Below are 23660 nucleotides of genomic sequence, written 5' to 3'. Positions count from 1 at the left end.
GGATGCCGCGGAGGTATAAGATGGAGGGGGTCCCCAAAGGCTGCCCCTGAACGTGGCCTCTGCTCTCAGATTCCAGAAAGAGGCTGGAGTTGCCAGGATTCTCCCGGAAGGAAGAAAACGGGCTCAATCCCTCGGTGCTCCTTGTTCCGGTGTTCCTTCTTCTGTTGCTTCTGAAGAGGAACATCCCTGGTCAGTGCTTCTCTTGACGAGTCAAGCGACAAAAGGGAGGGCTGTTTCTTGGAAAAAATCAAGGAGGCCTTCGACAGTGAAGTCAAGATGGGTGTTGAATGCCGGCTCCTCAGATAAAGTGGACAGGTGATAAGATCATAAGCAACACAAAGCTGGCTTTTGGACCAGAGACTTCGCCGTAGATTCTCTTCCACCGGCTGCAGAGGTTGACACCTGCCACCTCTGCTGCTCCTGCTCCTGCTCCTGCTGTTGCATGGACGATGCATCCGAAGCCTCCCATGGGCTCCAGGGTACAGGAATTCCAGCTGCCGGTGCCAGGCAGACATGGGAGACGAGGCCTTTGTCTTCCTTGCTGACTTTCATTTTCTCTCTTGCCTCCCTTGACCCCATGGCATCGCCAGATGCTCATCTGTCTTGCAGTTTGAACCCTGTTGGGGTTGACCAAACGAAGCAGCTGCAGGCAACTGAAGAAGCCCAGAAGGCCTTGGGCTGAGATGGGAGGAGCCTTTGGCAGCAGCAATCGGGAGGGCAAAGGACTCACTTATGGGGTGGGACCCCTTGTGCCCTCAGCCTCTGCTGCCCCTGATTTTGAAGAGGAGCTGTGGGCGGCTGTTGTTGCTTTAAGGCAAAAAGGGAAGAAGCCCAAACCTTCCTGGTTGCAACTTGGTGTGCATCACTCTTCTGGAATCTGTTTATCTGGACTTCACGGCTATGTGGGCTTTTAAACAGCTGAGGCTGCAATTCAGACTCTTGATTTAGAACCCATAAGGCTTCTTTCCAGAGAAATGGGGCTAGAATTGCAAAATTATTTACTTTTTATTGTCTTCCATTTGTCTTGATCTCTCCAATGTTTAGACAGGGGGTTTTCCTCAGAAGCATCAGGCAACTGAAGGAGTGGATCTATTGCTGTCCCAGGTGGCTCCCACAGAGCTGGCTCATCGTCTCCCTTTCACAGGTCTGCTGCTCTGCTCTCTCCAGCAGGTTTCCTTCGCCCAGACATGGACACTCTTCCAGGCAGGCTGTGCAGGGTAGATGGGGCCAACCCCCCAATGTCTTGCATGTGCTGGTCTCCCCTCAGAGGGTATCAGGGCCTGCTATGGCCAAGCCAAGAAACGTTGGCCACATGGATGGGGAGACAAGCGGCCAAGACCCACCACGTCAAAGCACATCTGGATCCAAGGGACTCCACCAAAAGTTGCTCTTAGGTCTCGGCTGCTCCCTGCCATGGCCCTGGTGCCCGGGCCAGTGTGGCCTCCTACAGCTGAGGACCTCTTGGCATCTTACTAGGCAAGAGGTTGCAACCAGTCCTGCTCTCTCTCGGTCTCGTTGGGGAGCCCCGCAGACCTTCCCCTTGCTTCAGTCCAGCAAGCAGTTGGTTCCTTCCGCTCCTGCTTTGCTTGGCAGAGTCTCCCTGCTGGCAGCTTTCCTTGCACAAGCCAGGACTGTCCTAACCCAGATCCAAATCACCAGACAGCAGGGAGCTGGAGAGGCTGCCCTTAGCAGCCCCAAAGGGACCCAGGCAGCCCCAGGGGAGAGGTTGGGAGCAGGAAGCTCAGCTGGATGCAGACCGGACACTCCCGGCACCCCTTTCTCTCCTGCTAGGCAGCCTGCGGAGGATGAGGCAAGACAGAAGGACAATGGTCTTGCCAGGATAAATGGAGCTCGCTTCCCTTGGCTGCCTCACAGGGCTCTGCCTTCCTCTGTTTTCCAGGAACTCAGATCATGAGCCAGGAGGGCTGTCAGCCAGGGCAAGGCTCTGCAAACAGCACAACAGCCCCAGGTAGCAGCCGTGGCCACAATGTCTTCAAGTGACACTTCACTCTTGCTGCCACAATTTCAGCAGGGAAGGGAAAGAGAAGCTGGTGGGGGGAGAGAGAGGGGTTTCCTCCACTGCCAAAGAAGACTCTCTTGGGAGCCTACCAGGCTGCGGAGGCAGAGAGGAGAGCCAGCAGATTGAACTCTTCCTCCGTGGCTTTTGTGAGCCCGAGGCCAGAAGGAGAAGCTGGCGCAAGATCCCGGCTCATCCCGGCTCTGCTGCTGCTTCGGCTCCAGACGGTCTGAGCATCCTCCCAGCCGTGCCAGCTCAGCAAGGCCTGTGAGCTGAGCCCAGTGGGTGGCTTTAGGCAGCCAGCAGGAGATCCATTCCCATCCGGCCCTGCCCTTGTCATGGGGAGCAGGACCCTGCCTCCCCCCCGCCTTTCCCAGAGGCTCCTGGAGGTTTCACCTGCAGCACTCGAGGCCCAGCTGCTTGGACGCTTCCTCTGCCCTGCATCTAGAATGCAGCCGGAGGAGCAGCTCTCTCCTGCCAGTCTCAGTTGTCTGTCTATGAAGTGGGAATGTTTGGCAAGTCGGCGCATTAAGCAATCATAGGAAAATGTTGGCTCTCTGGTCCTGGGACCGTCATCTGTAAGGAGGCCATAAAGCCACGGGGGCCACGGGGGCCAAGGGACTGGCCCCAGATGACCTCAGTGAATGGGCAGAGTGACGTGAGGGTAGTAACCCCATCTGGTAGCCACCATGGCTTTGTCAGCTGGTAACTGGCACTATGAACTGCAGGCTGGCTGGGGATTCTGGAAGCTGAGGCTGCACACCTGAACTGCAGAAGTTGTGAGACTCTGTCCTAATTGTGGGCTGACGAAGGAGTGCCTGTGAGGTACGCTTAGCCACAACACCTGCATTAGGCTCCTTTCCATCTATGTAGTGAAGCTCACTTTTTTCACATTGTTTTTTGAAACAGCCACGTCCTAAGAAAGGAGGCAGAAGAGAGACGGAGGCAGCTGCCTGACTCTGAATAAGCAAACTGCTGCCAGCTGACCTCAGGCGGCCTTTCTGCATCACGGGGCTCGGAAAAATGGCTTTGACTTCCACACAAGCTGCTTACCAATGTGTCTTCCGGACACAGAGGAGGCCGATCGGTGCCCTTTCCAAGCTCTGTTCACTGCCTGGCAAAGGGTACAGCAGCTTCAGCCCTGTGTCCAGCGGGGCCTCTACCCCCTTCGCCCAAGAGAGAAGGGTCCCCATGGAGGTCACCCCTGCCCCACCACACATTCAGCCCCTGGCCTACAGCCCTCCCCCATCCAGCATCTCCATCAGGAACTGAGTTCAAATTCCTCCCCCCTTGGGAGCTTTGGGAGCCAAAGCAGCCGGCTGGAGAGGTTGTGGGGAGCGATGGAGGAAAGGTCTCCTTCTTCTCTCTCCTTTGAATTTGACAGCAGTCAGTGCCCAGAGGAAACAGTTTAAACAAATTTTTAAAGGTCTTTGATGGAAATGATTTTGTCAGGCTCTTCTGGGGAAACTGAACCTGGATCCTTTTCAGCAGCAAATGCTTCCAAAAAACACATTTTTAAAGTATAAAAAAGGAGCACTCAGAATCTGAGAAACAGCCCTGCCAGGGACACCCTTGGAGCAGGGATGAAATCTACTTACCTTCCCTACGGGTTCAGAAGTGCACGTCACATGTGCGCGTGGACCCTCTGTGCATGCGCAGAAGGTAAAAAACAGGTTACTTCCTAGTTAAAACCAGGAAGTAATAACGTGGGCGGAGCCTCGCGCTGCCATTGCTACCGGTTCAGCCGAACCAGTCCAAACCGGTAGCATTTCACCCCTGCCTTGGAGTGTTTGCAGCAGCCCCTCACAGACTCTCTTTGCGGGGGGGGGGGACTGGGGGGGGCACGGGCACCCAACCCCCCTGAAACTTTTGAGAGTCTGATGAAAGGCTTATTATTATGGCTGGTTGCCCAGTCAGCCAGATGTTTAGCCTGCATTGGGCATTTTTGTCTACCTCTCGAGTCTGTCCTGAGATAGGCAGATGTCTAATTATACTAAAGGTCTCATCGCAGGATGTGAGCTGTTCCAAGCTTTATTTTTATTATTATTGGCAGCATCGGGAGACCAAACCCACTGCTGGATCTGTATTGACTTCTCTTAGCTCACCTCTTGCCTTCCTGTCCTAAGGAAGGTGCACAAGACCAGGGAACCTGGGGCTTCCTGGAGTGTGTGCCAGGCCCCATGCCTGCTTAGCAATCCACATAAAGAAGCCCAGCACACACACACACCCCTCAGCCTCCGTGAGGGTTCAGATGTTGCTTGGATGCAGCATGCAGAGCCCGCCTGGACCCCCGTGCAGAAGCGGATGGCCATCACCGGCCCCTTCCTTCCTCCTGGCAGCACCTTCTCCGTTGCCCAAGAAAAGCCGTTCAGATGAAACAGGGCCAGCCCAGCTTGGCACACGGCCATTGGGGTGTGTCTGGCCTTGGGCCAGAATGTGCTTCTTACCCAGAAAGAGTGCAGCTTCCAGAGAAGCTGGGGGAATAATTAAGCAGAAAAGAAAATCACACAAAAGAGCTGCAGGCTGTGTTCACACAAACGTTGCCCAACAAGTGTTTCGCAGGCAGCGCCTTGCTGGCAGCCTCCATTCAGGGGCTCCTTCTGATAACTGAATTCACACTGCCCCAAACCCCAGCCTCTCTGCCTGTGCCTGGCATCTTCCTCCCCCTTCTGCAGGAAGGCCAGGACGAGAGTCCCAATGACCCAGGCAGGAGCAGGGAAAATACACCATAAGGAAATGCCCTGGGCACCACGGTTAGGTTTGTCGTAGGGTGCCCCTCCTTGCTGGCATTCCACGTTGCTTGAGTCAGGGGCAAGAAAAGACAGATCTTAGCTTGCTGGGTTTTTCTCAGTGTCTAATCGGGGCCATTTCATCAGCTTTGCTTCGGTTTTTCAGAAAAAATTCCACCCCAAAATGTGTGTATACATCAAATGCACTTTTTCATCAGGCATTTTTGTTTTCAGTCTTGTCAAGTGTACAGGCTTCATGCAAACCATTTTACAGATGCAAAGTGTGGTTTTCGGGAACAGAACAAAACTTGGAGAAGCAAGTTTTAACTTCTAATTGAGCTTTGCTGTTGGTTCAAAAAAGTGGAATTAGCTATGTTTAATTTAATTCAGATTGATTTCTCCCTTAACTCTAGTGAAGAGACCTTTACTTTAATGGAAGTTTCTGTACAAATGAAACTGCAGAGTCCTAATAAAAGGTATCAAAATGAGTGCCTGGTTAAACTGTCTGAATGCTGGAAGGTTTGCAGTTCAAGGTCAAGGCTGTGTGAAGATCCTGCTCCCTCTGCCCAGGGACCTTCTGAACAATCAGGGCTTTGCAAAGGCCCGGAGGAGGAGGAGGAGGCCCTATCCCAAAGCAGGCAGCCTTGACAAGGGGAAAGTGAAAGAAACAGAAACTCTGCCATTTGATCTGAACCAGGCCTCTCTCCAGCTCTAAGCCCTGGTCAGAAGCCCAGGGTCAGAAGCCCAGGGGGGCTGGGAGAGCAAACTTTGGGCTGACAAGGAAGCTTGAGGTGGGTCCCAAAAACCTGCATGCAGGTGGCAGGAGGAGACCAGGAGTCCTGGCAGGCCTGACTCAGGACCCTTCACGGCACAGGTTGTGCCCAGCTGGGCCTGCTCTGAGCCGGCAGACATCATTATGAGTTCTCAGCACAGACAATGGCCGAACAAACGTATGTGATCTTCTGCCAGAGAACTGAAGAATTCTTCCCGCTTTCCTGGCCATTCAAACCGCTGCACGGGACAAGGAGGGCTGGCGAACACCCCAGTGAAGCGACCCACATTTCCAGCCAGGTGAGAGGCAGCACGAAACAAGGGCAGGGCAGGGCAGGGCAGGGCAGGATGGCAGCCCTGATGCCAGTCAGATCCTTTATGATCCCTGGTATGACTTTGCCCTCTTTGAACCAGGTTCTGAGGACTTTGATCTTTAGTTCAGGCAAGTTCAGGTTGTGTTGCCCTCAACCAGCCCAATTCTCTCCCAAACAGTCAACTCAGTCTGGTTGTTGTGCCAGCTGAACCTCCGCAAAGAAACGCTCTGAAAGAGACACCCCCCCCAGCTTCCTCCTGTGCAAATGTGTCTCCCACCCACATATTATTTATTTGATAAATAAATAAATAAAAAAAATAAAAAAATATCCCCTTGGGCCTTTTCTAAGCCCTGCTGAGGAGGGGCATCATTGGAGGTCCCTGCCCTGCACAGAACTTCTCACCAAGGAGCCATGTTGGGTGCACCTTAGAGGAGTTGCCAGGGTTTCTGCATTCTCCCTGGAACTTGGGGCCTAGAGGATCCAGCATCCCGGCTATTCCCGGTCCCCTCAGGACTTTGGGGGCAGCAAGGAAAGCTTTCTACCTACCTACAGCCCCCCCATCTCCTTTAGCCAGCTTGGCTCTTGGCTCAATCAAGTGGGTGCCTCTTCCTGGGGAGCCACGCAGGGAAGCCGCTTTCTGGAAGAGGGGAACCGTGGGAGGTGGCAGTCTGTGGCTCCTTTTGGGAGTGGGGACACCCAAACTCCCCCCAGGCCTGCTCCTTCCACAAAAGGCTCCTGTCCAGCTGGTGGGACCATTTTTGCCGGCTCTTCTGCGGCTTCCCTGCCCGCCAGAGAGAGCTGGGATTTCTCCATGGCCTTATTTGGACTTGTGCCTTCAACGTCCCTCTTGTGGGAGGGCCATAAAATTGCTGTGCGTAGATACTGTCAGAGCAAGTAAAGAACGTGGCGTTTGGGAACAGGACTTTCCGTGCTTGGCAGCCCTGGCTGCTGGGAAGGGGCACAAGAGGAGAAGGTGAGGCCCATCCGCTTGGAAGAACCCCGGCAGGGAACCCAGCATCGCCTCCCCTTGGGTTCCACTACGAAAGGCAATGCACAAATAAAATAGTGGAGCTCCCACACTTGGGGCTCAGGCGGTAAAATTCACCCAGGCAACCTTAGGCCAGGCCTCCCTGGCCGGGGACGATGGGCTCTGGGATGCTACCCACCTGGAGAGCCCCAGGAAAGCGGAGCGGCTGCCCTCCAGCTGCTCACTCTGGTCGGCCAAGAGCTAACCTCAGAGGGCTTCTGGCGCCCAGGCACTCGGCTCACCCAGCGTGTGGGGCAGAGCCAGCATCCTTCTCAAGACAAGACAGGCCAGGAGAAAGAAGCCGAGAAAGCAGGCCACTGCAGGGGGCCTGGCAGGAAAGGGAGACGGGAAGGGCCACGCCAGGAGAGGGCCAGTTCTTGGGGGTCCCGGAAGCCAATCTCTGCCTTAGCAAGCCAGCCCCGAGGGCCATGTGCGCCTCAGTTTACTCATGGGGAACCAAGAAGCCGTTTCCTCCAGGAGGCTTGCAAGAGGAACTCTGCTGAGCAGCACCTACCTCTTGGTTTCTCTTCATTGTCATTCACTCATGATGGGACTGGGAAGTTAGTGAAGGAAAGATCTAGGGATTGGGGGGGGGGCTTTGGGCTGGCTTGTTTGGAGGGGGGGTTACGCCTTCTGCAAAACAAACCCTCCCACTCATGAGGAGCCTGCTGAGAAACTTCTGCCCCTGGGTGGCCATTTGGGCGGCATTTGGCCTTGGCCTGGCTCCCCATCCACTGGCCACAGCGGAATTTAGACAGTCACTTTGGGTGGGGCACACCTGGATTCTGAAGCTGCCCCCACCCCCACTGGCCCAAGCCTCTTCTGGGCCAAAGGTGGGATCCTTCGTGACGTTCCCGGATTCTGACTCAGCTGGGACCAGGACAGGGGCCAGATTTCAGCCATGACTCAGACTATTGTGGTGATTTCACACAAATGCAAGTTGCCACGTCATGCCACGAAAACCCTTCCTCACTTGGAGGGCTGGACTACAATTCCCAACAGGCCCAGCCCCAACACCATTAGCCCACCCAAAAGGCTGGGCCAGGTTGAGAGCCAGAGACCTCCGGCTCAGCTAACGTCCAGCCCCCTTGAGCCTCCCTTTTTGTCTGCTGCTGGGCACCTCCAACACAGAATGTGGAGGGAGGGGGGAGCCTTCCTGAAAACACAGCAACACTCCACCCCCCACCCCCCCAAAGTTTGCTGTGTGTTTCTGTGAAGCTGCTGATTTCCCAGGAATTTTTTTCGGCCGCTGTCTCAACACGATCAGCTGCTTTCCTGGGAAATCAGCAGTCACAGACAAGTCAACCTGGGCAGTTTGACTAGTAGGGATAAAAAAAAGGACTAATTGTTTAAAAAGAAGTCAGAGAGAGATAATGGAGGACAAAGGTAACATCTTTTGTATCCGCATTGGAAAGGAAACTGATTCAACAAAGGATGAATCACAGCCAGTAAGAAATCAGCCAGGATTGGGGAAGTGGGTCCCCAGCTAATTTGGATGGGGGGGATTACAGGGAGTCATTACAGGGCGGGCCAATGGCTGGGGGGGGGGGAAACGCCCCATCATTTGCTCAACCCCTCTGCCAGCTGCAGACTCCCAGGCAAACCCAGCCGTGGCTCCCCCACAGCCCACATCAAGGGAAGAGAGAAATAACCCCCCTCCTCTTCTTCCTGGGACTGAAACAGCTGCACCCCCCCCCAAGAAGAATAAAGTCCGTGAGCTTTTCTAGAGAGGAAAAACGCAGCAGCTGCACAATGAGGCCACCCAAATACTGCAACTCCCAAGAAGCTCCAGGCGACTGAGGCAGGGGGGTGGGTGGGCAGCAAATGCCTGGTCCCATTAGCGGCTTCCAAGGAGCGGTCTGCGAGGTTGGGGGCGGGGCCCACAGGTCTGAGCCTTGTAGCCCTGAAAGGGAAGCAGGGAGGTGACCCCCTCCTGGGCATTTGGAAAGGGAACACCCAGCAGCGGTGAGTGGGGGGATTGGTGGGCAATGAGAGGGAAGCCCCTCCCCAACTTTTCCAGCTCCACCACGTGACAATAATGGGGCAGAAGCCAAAAGATCCCTCAAGAAATGCCATTTTTCTGTTTCAGGAGCCAGGAGAGAAAGTCATCCGAATTTCCCCCCCTAATGTCAGGGTTCCAAGGAACACAGGCTTCTTAACTGCCACCTACATTCTTTGGGGGAGTTAATTTGAATTAGCTGTGGCTGAAATTCTATTCACCCTCCCCTCTATCTCTCCCCCCCCCCCACCCGGCTAAGAAAAATGAAATGAAGGATAGGATCAGTAAGCTAAAATATTTTACATTCCTCTGAAATCCTTTACACAAAACTCTTGACGACATACCTCCGTGTGTTCACCTAAGCAGCCCTTCAGATGTATGCAAAAAAAATAATAATCCAAATTCTGTATTTGTAAATCCCCACCCATAACAGATGTGTGCGTACAACTTCAAGTTAAAATTATTTCACAGGAGATACACACAAGTGGAATATTAAATTTGAGGGTGCTAGGAGTACAAGTGGCCAGCTCAGCGAGGATTCCCACATGCCCTCTAATCAAAGGAAAGAAACCAAGAAAAATGAAATTGCGAAAGGCTGCTAGACCAGAAGAGTTCTGCTCAAGGGGTGTGTGTGTGTGTGTGTTTGCAGGGGCATTCATGGGGGAAACCCATGAATTCAGGTCCTTGAGAGGCCTTTCCTGGCCAAAGCAGAGAGCGTTTGGTGAAGGTCCATCCCTAAGGAGCCGGCATCGGAGCTTTGCTGCAGGGGACTTTCTGTTGGCAGCAGGTGGGACAGAACCAGCCACCAAGGAAAAACCCACAGCTCCTCCTTCCCCCTTCAAGTGGGCCCCACAGGCAGCATCCCACAGCTGCCTCTTAGGACTTCTCCCTGAAAGAAACGCTGATTTATTATTTCAGAGAACTGGGGAGATAAGCAGGAGGCCTCCCGCAATGGGTCCCCTGGGCAAGGCCCGATTCGCCCTCCGACCCTCGCCTGAGCAATGGCTAGGACTGCTGCTTGGGCTCTGTGAAGGCCTCTGACTCTGCGGGCAGGGACTGGGCAGTGCCCACGGCAAGGATCCTGTCCGCAGCCACAGGGGGCACCAGGGTCAGCGACTCGATGCTCAGGCTGTCCGTGCTGTCCTTGGAGATCAAGGAGATGGTCGGCTGCGGGGCAGGAATCAGGCTGGGTGACCAGGTAGCCGTCTCCACTTCACTCCTTGAATGGTTCTTGCCAGGCTTCAAAACTGGCGGCAACGAGCGATCGGCTGCTGACAGGTAACCGGATGAGGAGGAGGGCAGAGACTGCTCCAGCGCGACCGAGTCGTCTGTGGAAGAGGAGAAAAGGGCAGTGCCCGTCACGCTCGGAGGGAAGGCGGCCAGGCGACCTGGATTCGCTTCCCTTGCCCAACACCCTGGAGAGTCTGCCTGGCACACTTAGGCAATCTAGGCCAGCCCTAGATTGGATAAACATGGATAAATGTTTGCTAACCCAGGGATAAATGTTTGCTAACCCAGCGTATTCTGCCCTTCTCTTTCCCATCTCACAGGTTTCTCCCTTCATTTAAAGCTTTCTTTAATCTTGGAGCCGTCCTCTTTTTTCCTTCCTTGATGCTTCCTAAGAAAGTTTGAACTTTGCCTAACTAACAAAGTGACCATTAATGGTCCTGATCCCCACCTCCAGCTCAGGTGACATGAAGATGCCTCTCCCCCCCCCCGCGGCATTTAACAGTCCGACTTTAACATTGAGGTCTTACTGCATTGCTGCCTGTGCACCAGTGCCCACGGTGCGGGTGTCTGAAATACATCTTTTAATTTAATTTAATTTAGGGCTCTATTCGTTAGGAAAAGAAGAGCAGTGCTCTGGGCCAGGGCTTCTTTCTGGATCTAACCTTGCCCGGAGGTGGGGGGCCTCAGCCACACCGATCCCTTCCCCAAAGAACCCCACATGCTCAGCAGGACCCTTGATTGGCAGGGAGGGAACCCACAGACCCCTCCCACTGAGAAGGCAGGCTGTGCCACCCCCCTGCCCCAGGGCAGGCGGAGTTCTGCTCTGGCAAACCAAAAACTTCAAACGGGAAAGGGGTCAAATCAGGAGAAAAAAAATCAGGAGAAGGCAACTCCTGGGAAGCCTAACCGTTTCTAAGAGGCTCCCAACCCAGGAAGAGGGGCAGAGAGGAAAAGGACCCTCCGTTATAACCCAAAGTTCCTTGAGGAGGAGGAGGAGAGGACCTGTGCCACCCCTCCTCTCCTCTCCTCTCCCTGCAAGTAGAGCAGACGCTCCAGGCAGAGGCTTCTGGATGAGGAAGGGAGCAGCGCACGGCTTGGGAGCACCTGCTCTGCTCTGCCTAGCGAGGGAGGGATGGATGGATGGAGGGAAGCGAGTGGTCCAGCTGGGAATGATGCCCGGCCTCAGAAGATGGGGAAGGCCTTCTGGAATCCTTGCTGAGGTGAAGGGGAGCCCAGAAGGCTGAGCTGCTGGGACCTGGAGGCCACCCCCACCAGGTCAGGCCTTTGCCCATGTCCAGCTGGGGGTGGCGGGTAGGAAGTGCACTGAAATTCCGGGGAAGGCTGCTCCCGGTCCGAGCCCAGATCTCTGTGCCTCCCGGGGGCTTCCCCTGCCAAGGTGCCCAAGGTCAGCCGCTGTCCGGACGGGTTGGCTTTGCTGCTGCTGTGATCCCTCCTGCCAGGGACCGGGCCTTTTACTTATCAACAAAGGCAACCTCGGTTTCGTCACACCAGGAGGACGGATCGGTTGATCGATGGAATTGACTTACAAAGCCTTCCCCGTAAATTAACACCGGCCCTTCCAACTGCCACAACATATCACCAGGAAAAGATCAAGGACCAAGATCCCACGAGGCCTGGGCCTTTCTGGGGGCTCCACGGCCACAGCTGCCCAGCCAGAGATTCAGGTACCAGGAACACGGTGGGCTGGGGGTTGGGCAGCTCAACGTCACTGGGTCAGGCCCTCGGGAGACCGGCTCAATGAAGCTAGAGCAAGGCCAAAGACCCTCATCTAGGCACCAGGCTGAGAAATTGGCTGAATGGCTTGGCCCGACACCTCACTTTTAGCCAGGCCAGTCGCCTCTCGGCACCCAAACACATTAATGAGCCCAGGAGCAGTTCATGAGAGTTAAGGCCAGGCGTGGCAAGAGGGAAGACCCGGCTTTTTCTGCCACTCATCTGCAGAGAATATTTTTCTTGCTGGGAAGAATGTCTCCGGAAGAGCTGCTCTTTCAGCAGGTCAGGGAAGCCCCCTGCACAGCCCCTGGCCGGAAGCTGGGGAGCGTTTCATCAGCTGAGGGGGGGGAGGTGTTTTGGCAGGGGGCCCTCCCCATGGATTCGCCCTCTAAAAGGGGTAAAGAAAATTGGGATTTCAAAATTAAAAGATGGGCTGAAAGCAGAATGCAAATAAAACCAAGTAGCCAACACATTGCAGAAGGAAAACACGACCAGCGCCCAAGTTGGAACTTACAAACCAAAGGAAGCTTCCTCTCATACAAACAAAACCGGTGGCTTCAATGAAGCCACGTTTGAAGTTTTCAGGTTCCGCTGAGTTTACCTCCAAGCAGCTCCTGAGGTTGTGGCAGGAAGAGAGGCCTGTTTCCACGGGCTCCTTGGATGTGACCCAGGTGCCAGTTCCTCCCGTGGCTTTGCCAGATCTTACCAGGCACCCCCCCTGCCCCCCACAGAGACCTTCTCTGCCCAGAAAGGGAAAGCTGCCGTTCTTTCAAGGAAGGCGGGGCGGGGAGAGAAGGGGAGGAAGGCATTTCGGGGCGGGAGGAGGAAGGGACCGCCCGATTAGCAGAGGATTCGGGCATGAGAGACGCGTGCACAAAAACACATCCACGAAGACACCTGCCTGAAACGGCTTTGCCAGGACGGGGGCCACGGCTGCTGGATGGCCTAAACCCAGTGTCCACCGTGACTGTCAGCCTCTGAAAGACTAAGCACTCTGCGGCGTCCTTTCCTGACCGGCCTTACTAGAGGGAAGCACAGGGAGATATCATAGGAAGCCTTCCACAACTGGAGCGGGGAGGGGGGAACGACAGGAGGAAGGAAACAGGAAGCAGCACACGTTAGAGTGACAACAACACAACACCACCGAGGCAGAGGCCTCCGTGGCGCAGCAGCCGCTGCCTTGAGGATGGGGCCCCAAGACAAGACCAACCTCCCCACTTACAAAGGAAGCAAATAAGCTTTTTCAGAGATTCGGCAACGGTGCCCTTGTTTCACAACCCCAATAAATTATATGGTGGAGAAATTGATCCTTTCACTTGGCAGGCCTGAAATCCTAAACCTGGAATACAAAGCTAAATGCAGGACTTCATTTATTTAAACCAAAAGACGACACAGGAAGCGAGATAAAAAAAAAGGATAGGACAAACACGGAATTTAGCATGCTAAACGGCCTGGAAAGTTATGGGTGGTGGTGGTGGTGGTGAGCCGACAGGCAAGAGAGGAAAAGGAGAGAGGGAATGTGCTGATGCTGCCTCCTCCTCCTCCTGTTTTGTGAGGCCCAAAGCTCCTCCCAAAGCTGTTGCCCACAGGGAGCTCGCACCAGCATCCGCTCTGCCTGGTTTCAGTAGGCCAAGCTCGCCAGAACTCTCGACAACTCCAGTGTGGTTCCACAACCCAGCTGGACTAGCTCTCTGGACAGCCCCAAGTGGGCCTGGGGATGAAGACCAGAGACCGCCACCTCACCGCCATCTCTCAGCTTGTAACCATAGGCATTTCCAAGGATGGCTGGCCATAAATGCTTGTGTGTGTGTGTGTGGGGGGGTGTTAGTTAAGCAGGCGTCCTCAGGCCACCCAATCCATTCCATAATGGGATTGTCCTGAGGCCTTGACTGGGAAAGCTGCTGCAACCAGCTGACCTTGCAGGTGGACTTTGCTTCCCCACAGCCTGGGCAGCGCACAAAGCCGTCCGGCCTGGTGCCACCTATCCTCGGGCAGGAAAGGCCAGTGGGGGAGAGCGAGGCGGAGACTCAACCCCCGGTGGAGCCACCTCGGCAATCTTTTTTCTCTTTGTTTCACCTTTTTGTAAAAATGGAAACAGCACCGGGGACTTTACAGCAATTCTTTCCAATGGCCACCTTGGTGAAAGCGAAGGACTTTGATCCAAGTGAAAGCACTAAAATCCCCTCCTGAGCCTTGCAGCAAATGATCTCTTCATAAACTGAAGGGACTTTCCTGGGTGCCCGAAGGAAAGCTTCCTCTTACAAGCTTCTAGGGGCTATTAAGAACTTTCCCTGAAGGATACTCAGGGTGTAGCCAGAGCAAAATCCTTTGATTGAAAACCAACAAGAGAAAAAGCCACCCTGGAAGTCTGCCAGCATCTTGGGAGTTGCCTCATTATCAGCTTACTCCTCTGAATAGACTACACATTTCTCATTTCTAATCTCTTTACCTGAAGGCACCTAAGGAGGGTTTGCAATCATTAAAGCATTTCTCATCATTTTTAGGAAGGGCTTGCTACTCGGAAGCGCATCCCCCCAGCCCTGCATTTTGGCTGTGTCTGGCACCCCCATTTTGGTGCCCTGTGGGGTCCAAAAGCCGAGTTACAGGTGGGCAGAAGCGAAAGACCGGCAATTTGGCTAAAGCAGGGCAGAGAACAGAGCCTCCCCGTGGAAAGGAGTCTGGTAAAAGCTTCTGCCTTTTAATACCATCCCATCTGTCAGCTGGAAAAGCCTCCCTCTGACGGAGCTCGCTCCATGCGGACACCAAAAGGGAGACTCTGCCTTTCCTGGGAAGGGCTACAGAGCGGCCTTCCTCAACTGTGGCAACTCGAAGATGGGTGGACTTCAACTCCCAGAATTCCCCAGCAAAGCATATGTTGGCTGGTGAATTCTGGGCGTTCAAGTTGCCATGGTTGAGAAACACTGCTACAGAGAAATGACTCGCATGTGACAGGCATCCATGGGCAAGCATTTGATTTTAGAAGACCTCCCCCCCCCAACCCGAATTTCTGTTTGAGAGCCAGGTTTAAGGTCTCTAAGACAGAGAGGAAGTAAATATGGAGGGGTTCCTTAGAATACTTTTAGGGAGGGTTTAAAGCAATTTACCACTTCTAGGCATGACTCAGGAAGGCCTGGATAATGAGGCTGGGACACACGGATTTTGCTAGGTATCTAAATCTGAGTTTTGCAAGAGGGATTCTGACATGAAGCTCGGCCTGCAGGTTCTCCCCCTGTCCCTAGCCTGAAACCAATCTCCAGGTGGCCCCACTGCTTTGTCTCTGAAGGACACAATTCTGAAATGTTATTTTCACTCTTCCTCCTGCAGCTACAGCCTGGAATATATCTACACAAAAATTAAGAACCTGGCCTCAAAAACACGTGTACCAAAAAGTGGGAAAAAAGAAATATACATGAATTATTTTGAAAGCTTTTTAAAAATACTTATGGCAATCCTGCAGCCATATTAATCCTTAGGATAAACTTGGCCTCCACATTTCTGCCAAAGAAGGTGGGAGATGAACAGTGGCATCCACACATCAGCCTGGGTCTCCTCGGAGCCCACAGGACGCAGGGCACAGATTGAGGGAAAGCTTGGGGCCACATTCCTTTATGTAGCTCAGGATGACACCTCCTGTTAACCCAGCACTGGGGAGGGCCAGCCTATGAATGGCCCAGGGATCCAAAGCTGTGTGGCTTTCGGTCACGTAACCAGTTAATCTGTCCAACTTGCAGAGAAGTGTTTCTAAGGAAGAATTACTTGGCAGATCTCTTTAAATGTGTTATGTTTTCCAGAACAGTTGCTTAATGAATGACGGTATTTGTACAACTGAACAGCTTCATTAAAACCTCAAGTGAAGTTCAGACCGAGTTTATGATCTGCCTGCTCGGGCCCCCGGTTGCCTTGCGCTAGAAAGCCAGGCGCGGGTACCTGATGGGCTCTGTGCCACAGAGGGGGTGGATGCGGAGCTGGCCACGGCCGAGTCGCAGCACCCGGTGCTCCTGCTGGAGGACGGGGATGGCGAGGAAGAGGAGGAAGGGTTGGGCTGGTCGAGACACTGGGCTACGGCAAAACCTGCAAGAGAAGAGGGAAGCAGAATTCACACACAATAAATGCTGGTGCCTTCATGATCGAAAGAGACACTGCAGGGGGGAGAGGAGGGCAACATTGGGAGGTGCCGGGCAACTCCGAGGTTCCATTCCTTTTGCTGCTTCTGGAGAGATGCAAGTGCCGCCAGCAAGGACTCTGACATATGATTGACAGGGGCCTCATTCTGTTTACATCCCGCCCTTCTCCCCGGGCAAGTGCCAAGAATTGCTGCCCTCCCCACTCGGGCAACAAAAAGCCCCTGCTGGAGGCTGAGCACGGCCTGCCCAACATCCTCTGTGTTCCAAGCCTCCTATGAGGTCACGGAATGAACTTTCTGTAGCTTCTCCAGAAAACTCTCTGCTTCTGGAGGAAGGAGGCTCTCAGAGATGCAAGGGAAGCCTCCTTTCCCCAATGGAGCCCTATCCACGTTTCCCTGCAAACCAGGCCGAAGACGGCCCAGGACCTAACGCTGCTTGCACCACTCCTCTGGCCATTCAGAAACCCCACAAGAAGAGGACCAGTTGCTCCCTCCCAAGCAGAGGAGAGGTTCCCCACCCTGGGCGAAGAAGAGCAGCTCGTTCCTTCCACGTTAGCCGTCCAACTGCAAGACGGGCCACTACAAAAGGCCAGGATTGAGCCAGGCATCTGAGCATCCACTTGACAATCTGATGGGCCCCGATGGACCAATCGCTTGGGGCACCATAGACCAAAGTCTGCTTGTTTCCCCAGCTTGGCAACATTTTAAAACACAAACAAGGTACGGTACACAATAACAAAACCAAAGAGGTGCTGAGCCCAGAGGAGCAGCTCCTAAGGAACAGGTCTCTGGGTGCTTTGAAGACGGAACAAATGATGGTAAAGACATAAATCATCCTAACTCTCATGTTGAGAGCCTTCCGTGTCTCTCTCTCTTTCTCCCACCGTCTCTGCCAATGACAAACTGCCTCCAACCACCATTCTGGGGAAGTGCCACCAATTCAAAACAAACAAAAATCCCCACCAGATGTTGGATTCGGGTTCCCAAGAAGATCAACTTGTATTTAAAAATAGTTCCTAGCTCTTGTGACTCTAAACCCAGTTCTAAAAATGAGGACAAGGCTATAAAAAGCTAACTGGCTGCAGAAAGGCTGAGATGGGCCTGTTGGGCAAAACCGGCTGGGGGCTCGCCTACAGACCCCTCGCCCTCCTCCCAGGTCCGATGTTCCCTCCTCCGAGGCCGCTTGAGAGCAGCTGCACATGCTGGCTCTGGAATTCTAGGAGTTGAAGTCCACACCTCTTAAAAGGGCCTAGGTGGAGAAACATGGCTCCAAGCTCAGAAACTGCCTACATCGCACCTCCAACCTTCCCCTGGATCTCTGCCTGAGCCCCCCACCCCTCTCTATCATTCTCACACATCAAATCCGCCTCCAAACAGCATGGCATATTCATTTACATCAACAGCTAACACGGGGTGGGGGTGGGGTGGGGTGTCTCTTTAAGATTGTTCTCCAAAGGAACTGCTGCTAACTGTGGAGACCAGAGACTCCAGGGACTAGCCATACATTGATTGGCAGATTTTTCTGGAAAGGGGTGGGGGTGGGGGGGAAAGAGGGAAGAGACCATGATATTCCTTGATTGCCCAAGGCTATTCCGCTCAAAGGAACATTTACAGAACTTCTTTGTAAGGGGAAGGCTGGGACCTAGTGGGGGAGCTCCACTCTTAGTACAGGGTTTAATCTGCATGGGTGACTCACCTCCAACTTCCTCCAGTTGCCCTGTTTACAGGGACTCCAAGGTGCAGAGCTTACTTATCAAATGTCCTGTCCTGCTCCTAACAATTTGCCTTGTGCCAAATGCTGAATGGAACCAGGCTGAGCTCCTTGAAATCCCATGTTAAATGCACCAGAGGATGGTACCTGACAGGAACTAGGAGAGGAGAAGGGAGCAGGCTTGCTTGGCAAGGCCCAGCCTCCTCTTGGCACCAGATCTCCGGCTGAATCCCCAGCGATCTGAATGCATGGCAGAATTTTGAGAATGTGATCATGTTTAGCTTGTCACTTTCAACTGAAGAGATAAGAAATCTATGAAAAAGATTCTTTTTAACAAAATCAGCAACAGGAAATAGCACCCATGTCTGCCAGAAAATAGAATACTTTTGAAAACCGCAGCTTCACAGAAGTCAGTAAACCTGTTTTTTCAGTAGACCTTGGGAAGACTTCATGGCCTAAAAACCAGCTGTTCATAGCACCAGTGGAATGAAGGCATTTGCAAAAGAAAGTCTTCTGTCCCCCCACCTCAAGAAAATCATTGCATCAGAAGGCCCATTTCTAGGAACAGAAATTTCAGTCAAGAGCTGGAAGTCAATAAAATCTCAAGGATAGAAAGTTCAGAAAGTGTGTGTTTTCAAAAAATGTTAAGCAATGTGGGGAAATGGTTGATATTTATTATTACTAGTAGACTGTGAGAAGACAAATCTGGATTACCGGGTCATGAAAAGTCAGGTGACAAAATTATTTTCTTAAGGCAAATCTTTTCAGACGCATCACTTCTCATCTCCTTGAGATAATTTAAAGCCAAAGGACTTCAGAGGGGCTGAAGGTCTAGTACATTTATTGAAAACAGTGGCTATTTTCAGAAAGTGTGGAAGGAACCCAACACTGTGATATTTGACTTCAGAAATAATGTTTTATTTTTAAAAAATGAGGAGAGCACTGAAAGGAAATTGACAGGGAAAGTTAAGGGGATCAGGCCTCTCCAAAAACCATTGTCTGAAAATGGGCCATGACCCGCCTTTATATTCCTCTGAATCAAGCGATCGCTCTCCTCCAGGGACTAGTTTGCTTCAGCAATCTGGTGGCTGAACTTGAAATAGAACATCCCCCACCCCCACTTTAACACCGGAGAAAATCAGTGCTTGCATGGAGAGTCTTAAGAGACGCGGGGCCCCTCCCAAACCCCACCTTTTCTTGTGCTCTACATGAATTGTGGCGATTCCAAGCAACAAAGATGACATGATAATCTGCCCTAAGCGCTACTGTGAAACAGGTGACGACAGCTCAGAGGAAAAAGAAGACACCCAAACACCCTGCTCTCCAGGGAAAACCACGGGAACACCCGGCTCCGCTCGCATGTGGATGAGGGGCATTGTGATGGCTTTGCATCACAGCAGCCTTCCAAACATGGTTGCAAAATCCCACAGCCCTAAACTTTCCCCACAGCCCTGGGGACGGCCTATGACACGGGCTTTCAAGGAAAAGGCAGGATGGCCCAATGCTGGCCTACTGGTTCGTGACTCTTTCCCAGGGTTGATGGGAAACGAGCCCACAGGCTCACTGACTGTCACCCAGCTCCGTAAAACAGAATGTTGTGAAATCCCCTGCCTTGCAATGCAAATTAAGAAACAGGACCTGAGCTTATCTCACTCTGAGCTATCAGACACCTTATCCCTCTTTCTTCTTCAGAAAGGCTCATTTGGCTATCAGGCGGCCAATTAGCACACAGCCTGTTCTCACAAACCTATCAAATGGATTATGTCATTTATAGCTTCTATGGAAGGACACATCTGTTCTGCTGCCAGTGCAAAGAGGCCGTTCCTGTTTGTTAAAGGGGAAAGAAAAGCTAATCACAGCCACTTGTTCATCTAAACAAGGCGGCTTCTTCTTCTTCTTCTTCTTCTTCTTCTTCTTCTTCTTCTTCTTCTTCTTCTTCTTCTTCTTCTTCTTCTTTTTCTTCTTCGAAATGCTCTGCTGCATTGCTGTAAACCTGGCTACCCTAATGTGGTGTCAGTCTTCCAGCTAAAAAGATTTCAAAAACAGAACTGGGAGAAAAACAGCCCTTATGAAAGGTCAAAGGACACGGTTCTGGGTTGAGGCCCAAAGGATTGACACCAAGGCCCCAAAGGCCTCTGAGCTTCACCTTCAGCTTTTGCAACTTGCCAATCCTGCCCTAGGCCAGCTGGACAGGCGGAGTCCCTGTCCACAGCCTCCTCAGCCCTCCATCGGCACTGGGACCACTGGGCCACTCAAATCACATTTTGGGTCCCCTCCCCTCCCTCCCAACCACTGAAGGCCAGACTTGGTACAGATTCTCAGCTGTTTTTAGTGTTCCAAGCTTCTGTGCATCCTTTCCCCCCAGTCCATGTAAGCCTGATTATTTCTCTTCCTATTGGCAGCCTCCATCCACAACAGCGGCTTCTCTCGCCTAGCGCTTCCTCAAGCAAAGGAACTGGAAGTGGTGGCGGCGGTGGCAGCGATGAGGAGCGGGGTCCCTTCTGAGGAGTCTCTTCCTCTGTGCCCCTGCTTGCAAAAGAGAGTGGCTCTCAGGTAATGAGTCTGCCCAGGACGATTCTTTAACCACACTTGCTCCGTCTGGGGCCAAAGTGGTGCCGGGCAGTGCCGGGATGCCTCACCACAGCCTCGAGTGAACCAGGGCTGCTGAAGGGCGATGAAGGGAGGCTTCTGACCCTGAGGTGCCAGGCTGCTTTGGAAAGGCTCACCCAGAAGGCTCCCTAGCCCAGGAAATCCTGGATGGCTGCATTCTCCTGCGGGGAGCAGGTCCAGTGGGCTTTTCCAGTTCAGAAGCCGCGGGAGGCAATGGCTTGACAGCCTTCTCGGTGCTGGACAAGCAGGGAGCACAAGGGATGGGATCCCCACATCCCCTTTTCTGATGGTGCTGGGATGAAAACTGCGAGGTCTGAACTGAGCTATAGTATTGACGGCTGCCAAGAAGACACACGACCCTGGTGGGCAAACTCTTCTCTTGGGCCTCTCAGCCAAAACACACCAACCAGACACCAGAAGCAGATTTCTATGGATGCCGTTGGTTCTGCCGAATGCCTCCTGGATGGGGGAATCCCAATGAAAGGGAAGCCAAGGGGAGCAGACCCCCCTCGCCCCATCTTCACAAAACAACATCCTTCGCTTGCTCATACTGCCGATCACCTTTGTTCAGAGCCCAGGAAGCTGCAAGTGGCCCACCTGGGATGATGGCCCTTGCCCCCAGCCCCACTCAGGAACCCACTGAATCGGGAGGTCTAGGGAAGGCACCAGTCTTGATGAAAGCACCAAAGGGACCGGCTGAAGCCCCCAAATGTGTGCCTTTTCTTTTCACCACAGCCCTTGACGGAGCCAAAGCAGAAGATCCTCTGAAATAGACCATGGTTCAGCTGAACTCCAAAGCTGACCTGGTGCCTAAGAATGCCAGATTCATCGCAGGTGCGAGCGTCTCCTTCCAATCGTGACCTCTGCACCATGTGACACAATTGACGTAATTCCCGTCCCTTGTGCAATGACCGGACTCTTGCCCACAAACAAGCAGCAGCTGTGTTTGTCCCGGCCTCCAACTCAAGACGTGGTTGAGGCAGACAACACTGGAACTGCAGCCCCCCTGCATCTGGAGGCCTCCTGCCATTTCCCAAGCACTGACTGGGCTGCCACCTGAGTTTCACGCGGGCTCTGCCTGAAGCCCTTCCCTCCTGGCTCATTTTCTGGGCTGGATTTCCTAGCCGGAGTGCACTGCTAAAGAGTTTTTTAGGTTTCTCTAGGCAATATCAAAAGAAATGGATTTAATATACTCTGGAACTATCAAGGTTTTGCTTTGATCTATCAATTTGGGTCGTTTCATTTTTTAAAATATCACTTTCTAACATGATCTTTTTTCACAATCACACAGTCTAAGAAAGAGAATCACGCCTACCTTATAAGAATGAATGCTTATAAAAATTCAATTTTAAAATATTCAGGATTCACATGAGCAGTAAGTTTTCTTAGGCAGTAAACATAGATGACAAGAGGATTTGATTTAAATCCATGATTTAAATTTGATTTAAATCCATGATTTAAACAGCAAAGTTTCCTAGCTTTATTAAGTTGAAGATTTTAAATAATTTTTGAGTTTAATATATTCTGATCGACAAAAGCAGAGCATTTTAGGAGACTCCTTCTATGGAATTCACAGACCAGAGACATAACAAACACAACACAGCCAACTGCAAATAGAAGCACTAGGTTTAAATGCTACATATAAATAAAACAGAACCAGAAATGATGGAAACAAAGGGTATTCAATAATCTAAATGCAACAGCTGCCACCCACGGGCTTCTTCCTGTGGAGGCTGTTCTCATACACCTTTAAGCCTCTCCCATCTAGGCTCCATCACAAGCAGACTTGGGCAAAAACTTTTTTAGAGAAACAACAAGGCAACATTAGCACGTACCTGGAGCATTTAAAAAATCTTGCTGGAGAGATGCCAGGTTGCTATAAGGCCTCAAGTGCATCCCCCCTCCCAAGGTCCAACAGAGTTCCTCAAACAGAGTTTCTTTTGGTTTGTATGTAAACAGCACCATCAAGTTTTAATTACTTTTTAAAAATGGTTACACCTTTTTATTTTTGCATTTTTAACTCATTTCATTTATTATGTTTTTGGATTCTGAACTTTCTTACATGTCACCCTGACAGCATTCTTGCTATGGGGTGGCAAAGGAAGATTTTTAAATGAAGTTGGCTCTAAAAATAATACGAATTTTATCGCAGAAAGAGAAATTCATTTGCCAAAGAATACCGGGTCACGCCTTCCTCTGCCACAATGCCGTAACCTCACTGTGGCATCTTACCTAAGATGCACCCGGGGGAGGAGGGAGGTGAAGGGAGGAGGGAGCTTACCTGGGACTTTGTCGACCGAGGCAAACACTGAGCGCTGCACAGTTGGGTCACAGCTGCTCCGTCGGGCTTGCTCATAAAACCGGAATGGCAGGTGTGATGTGGCAGCTGAGCTGTGTCCGAAGCCCATCACTTCATTGGCTGGCTGGATGGGCAGGTCCAGAAGCGCTGGGTTCAAGGAGACACATGTTACATTTTGGCTAAGAAACTAAGAAAGCCGAGACTGCAGGAGCATGCAGGGATGCCAGGTCCCTCACGTGAAAGGCCTTAAGCTCTCTCCCCTCCGCAGATAAATGCTCCTTCTTGGCTGATTTACTATGACCTGGGACTGTGATCCCACAATGGCTCTTCCAAGACTAGCCCAGAATAGGAAAGCAAGAAGAAAGAACGGCTTCTGACTTGCTTGGGAGAAAGCAGGCCGGCCTGCCCAATTTGCAAGAGGTGAAGAAGCCCAATGGGACCCCGAGAGCAACAAGGGGACCAGGCCGGTACCTGCAATTCTTTGCATTTTCATCCGCCGAGCCTGGATCCTTCCCTTGGCCAGGCGCTGCTTCGCAATGATGCAACGGATGTGATCCGAAAAAACGAAGGTGGCCTGAAGGATGGGGAAGGGTTTTGAATGCGGGCTGGAAGCCGGCTTGTGTATGACAATATTCAGGGCCCGGCTGTCATCTTCCACTCCTGTCACCTGCATGTCCTGCAAGGGGCAAGGAAGGAAAGGGGTCAGCAAAGACTGGAGCTGAGAACCGAGCTACCTTTGTAAAAGACGAGGCAGAGGCAGAGTTAGTCTTTCTCACTGCAGCCAAACCAGCCCCTCTTTCTTTTCTCTTCCTATGAACGGAGAAAGCTAAGCAAGGGGCCGTGAGGCTCAGAGGCCTCATACCGATGGCATTCACGTAACGCGCTAGCCTAGCTTCTTCTGCTTGAAGAACACAACACCCAGAACAGGTTTGCTAACAAAAGGGGCTGAATTTGCATAAGACACTAAGCAACTGTGATGAATACAAATTGAGCTCCAGGGATTCTGCCAAGGCAGCTGCTAGATCTGTCGCTGAACTGACTCCCCATGTCATGTGGACCCAGTCAATTACGGCATGATGAACCCCAAATATGGTGC

General features: G+C 52.3%; 1 protein-coding gene across 3 annotated transcripts in view; it reads right to left on the bottom strand.

Moving 5' to 3' along the window:
- Window positions 1-9138: 9138 nt before the first annotated feature.
- Window positions 9139-23660, bottom strand: part of CLEC16A (C-type lectin domain containing 16A) — a 41007-nt gene continuing 26485 nt past the window's right edge. Inside the window, exons 20-24 of one of the 3 annotated variants that reach the window (XM_058157686.1) lie at window positions 23036-23240; window positions 22547-22711; window positions 15749-15892; window positions 12723-12839; window positions 9139-10185 (exon numbers count right to left, since the gene is read on the bottom strand). In XM_058157686.1, the coding sequence (XP_058013669.1) occupies window positions 9863-10185; window positions 12723-12839; window positions 15749-15892; window positions 22547-22711; window positions 23036-23240 (954 nt within the window). In that variant the 3' untranslated portion in view covers window positions 9139-9862. Of the gene's footprint in view, window positions 10186-12722; window positions 12844-15748; window positions 15893-22546; window positions 22712-23035; window positions 23241-23660 lie in introns of all 3 variants that reach the window. The other 2 variants (XM_058157688.1, XM_058157687.1) reach the window with 2 other exon arrangements.

Source organism: Ahaetulla prasina, chromosome 14 (genome assembly GCF_028640845.1).
Source record: "Ahaetulla prasina isolate Xishuangbanna chromosome 14, ASM2864084v1, whole genome shotgun sequence".
Classification (NCBI taxonomy): Eukaryota; Metazoa; Chordata; class Lepidosauria; order Squamata; family Colubridae; genus Ahaetulla; species Ahaetulla prasina.
Note: the sequence above shows the minus strand (reverse complement) of the source record. Positions and strands in the feature narration are given on the sequence as shown.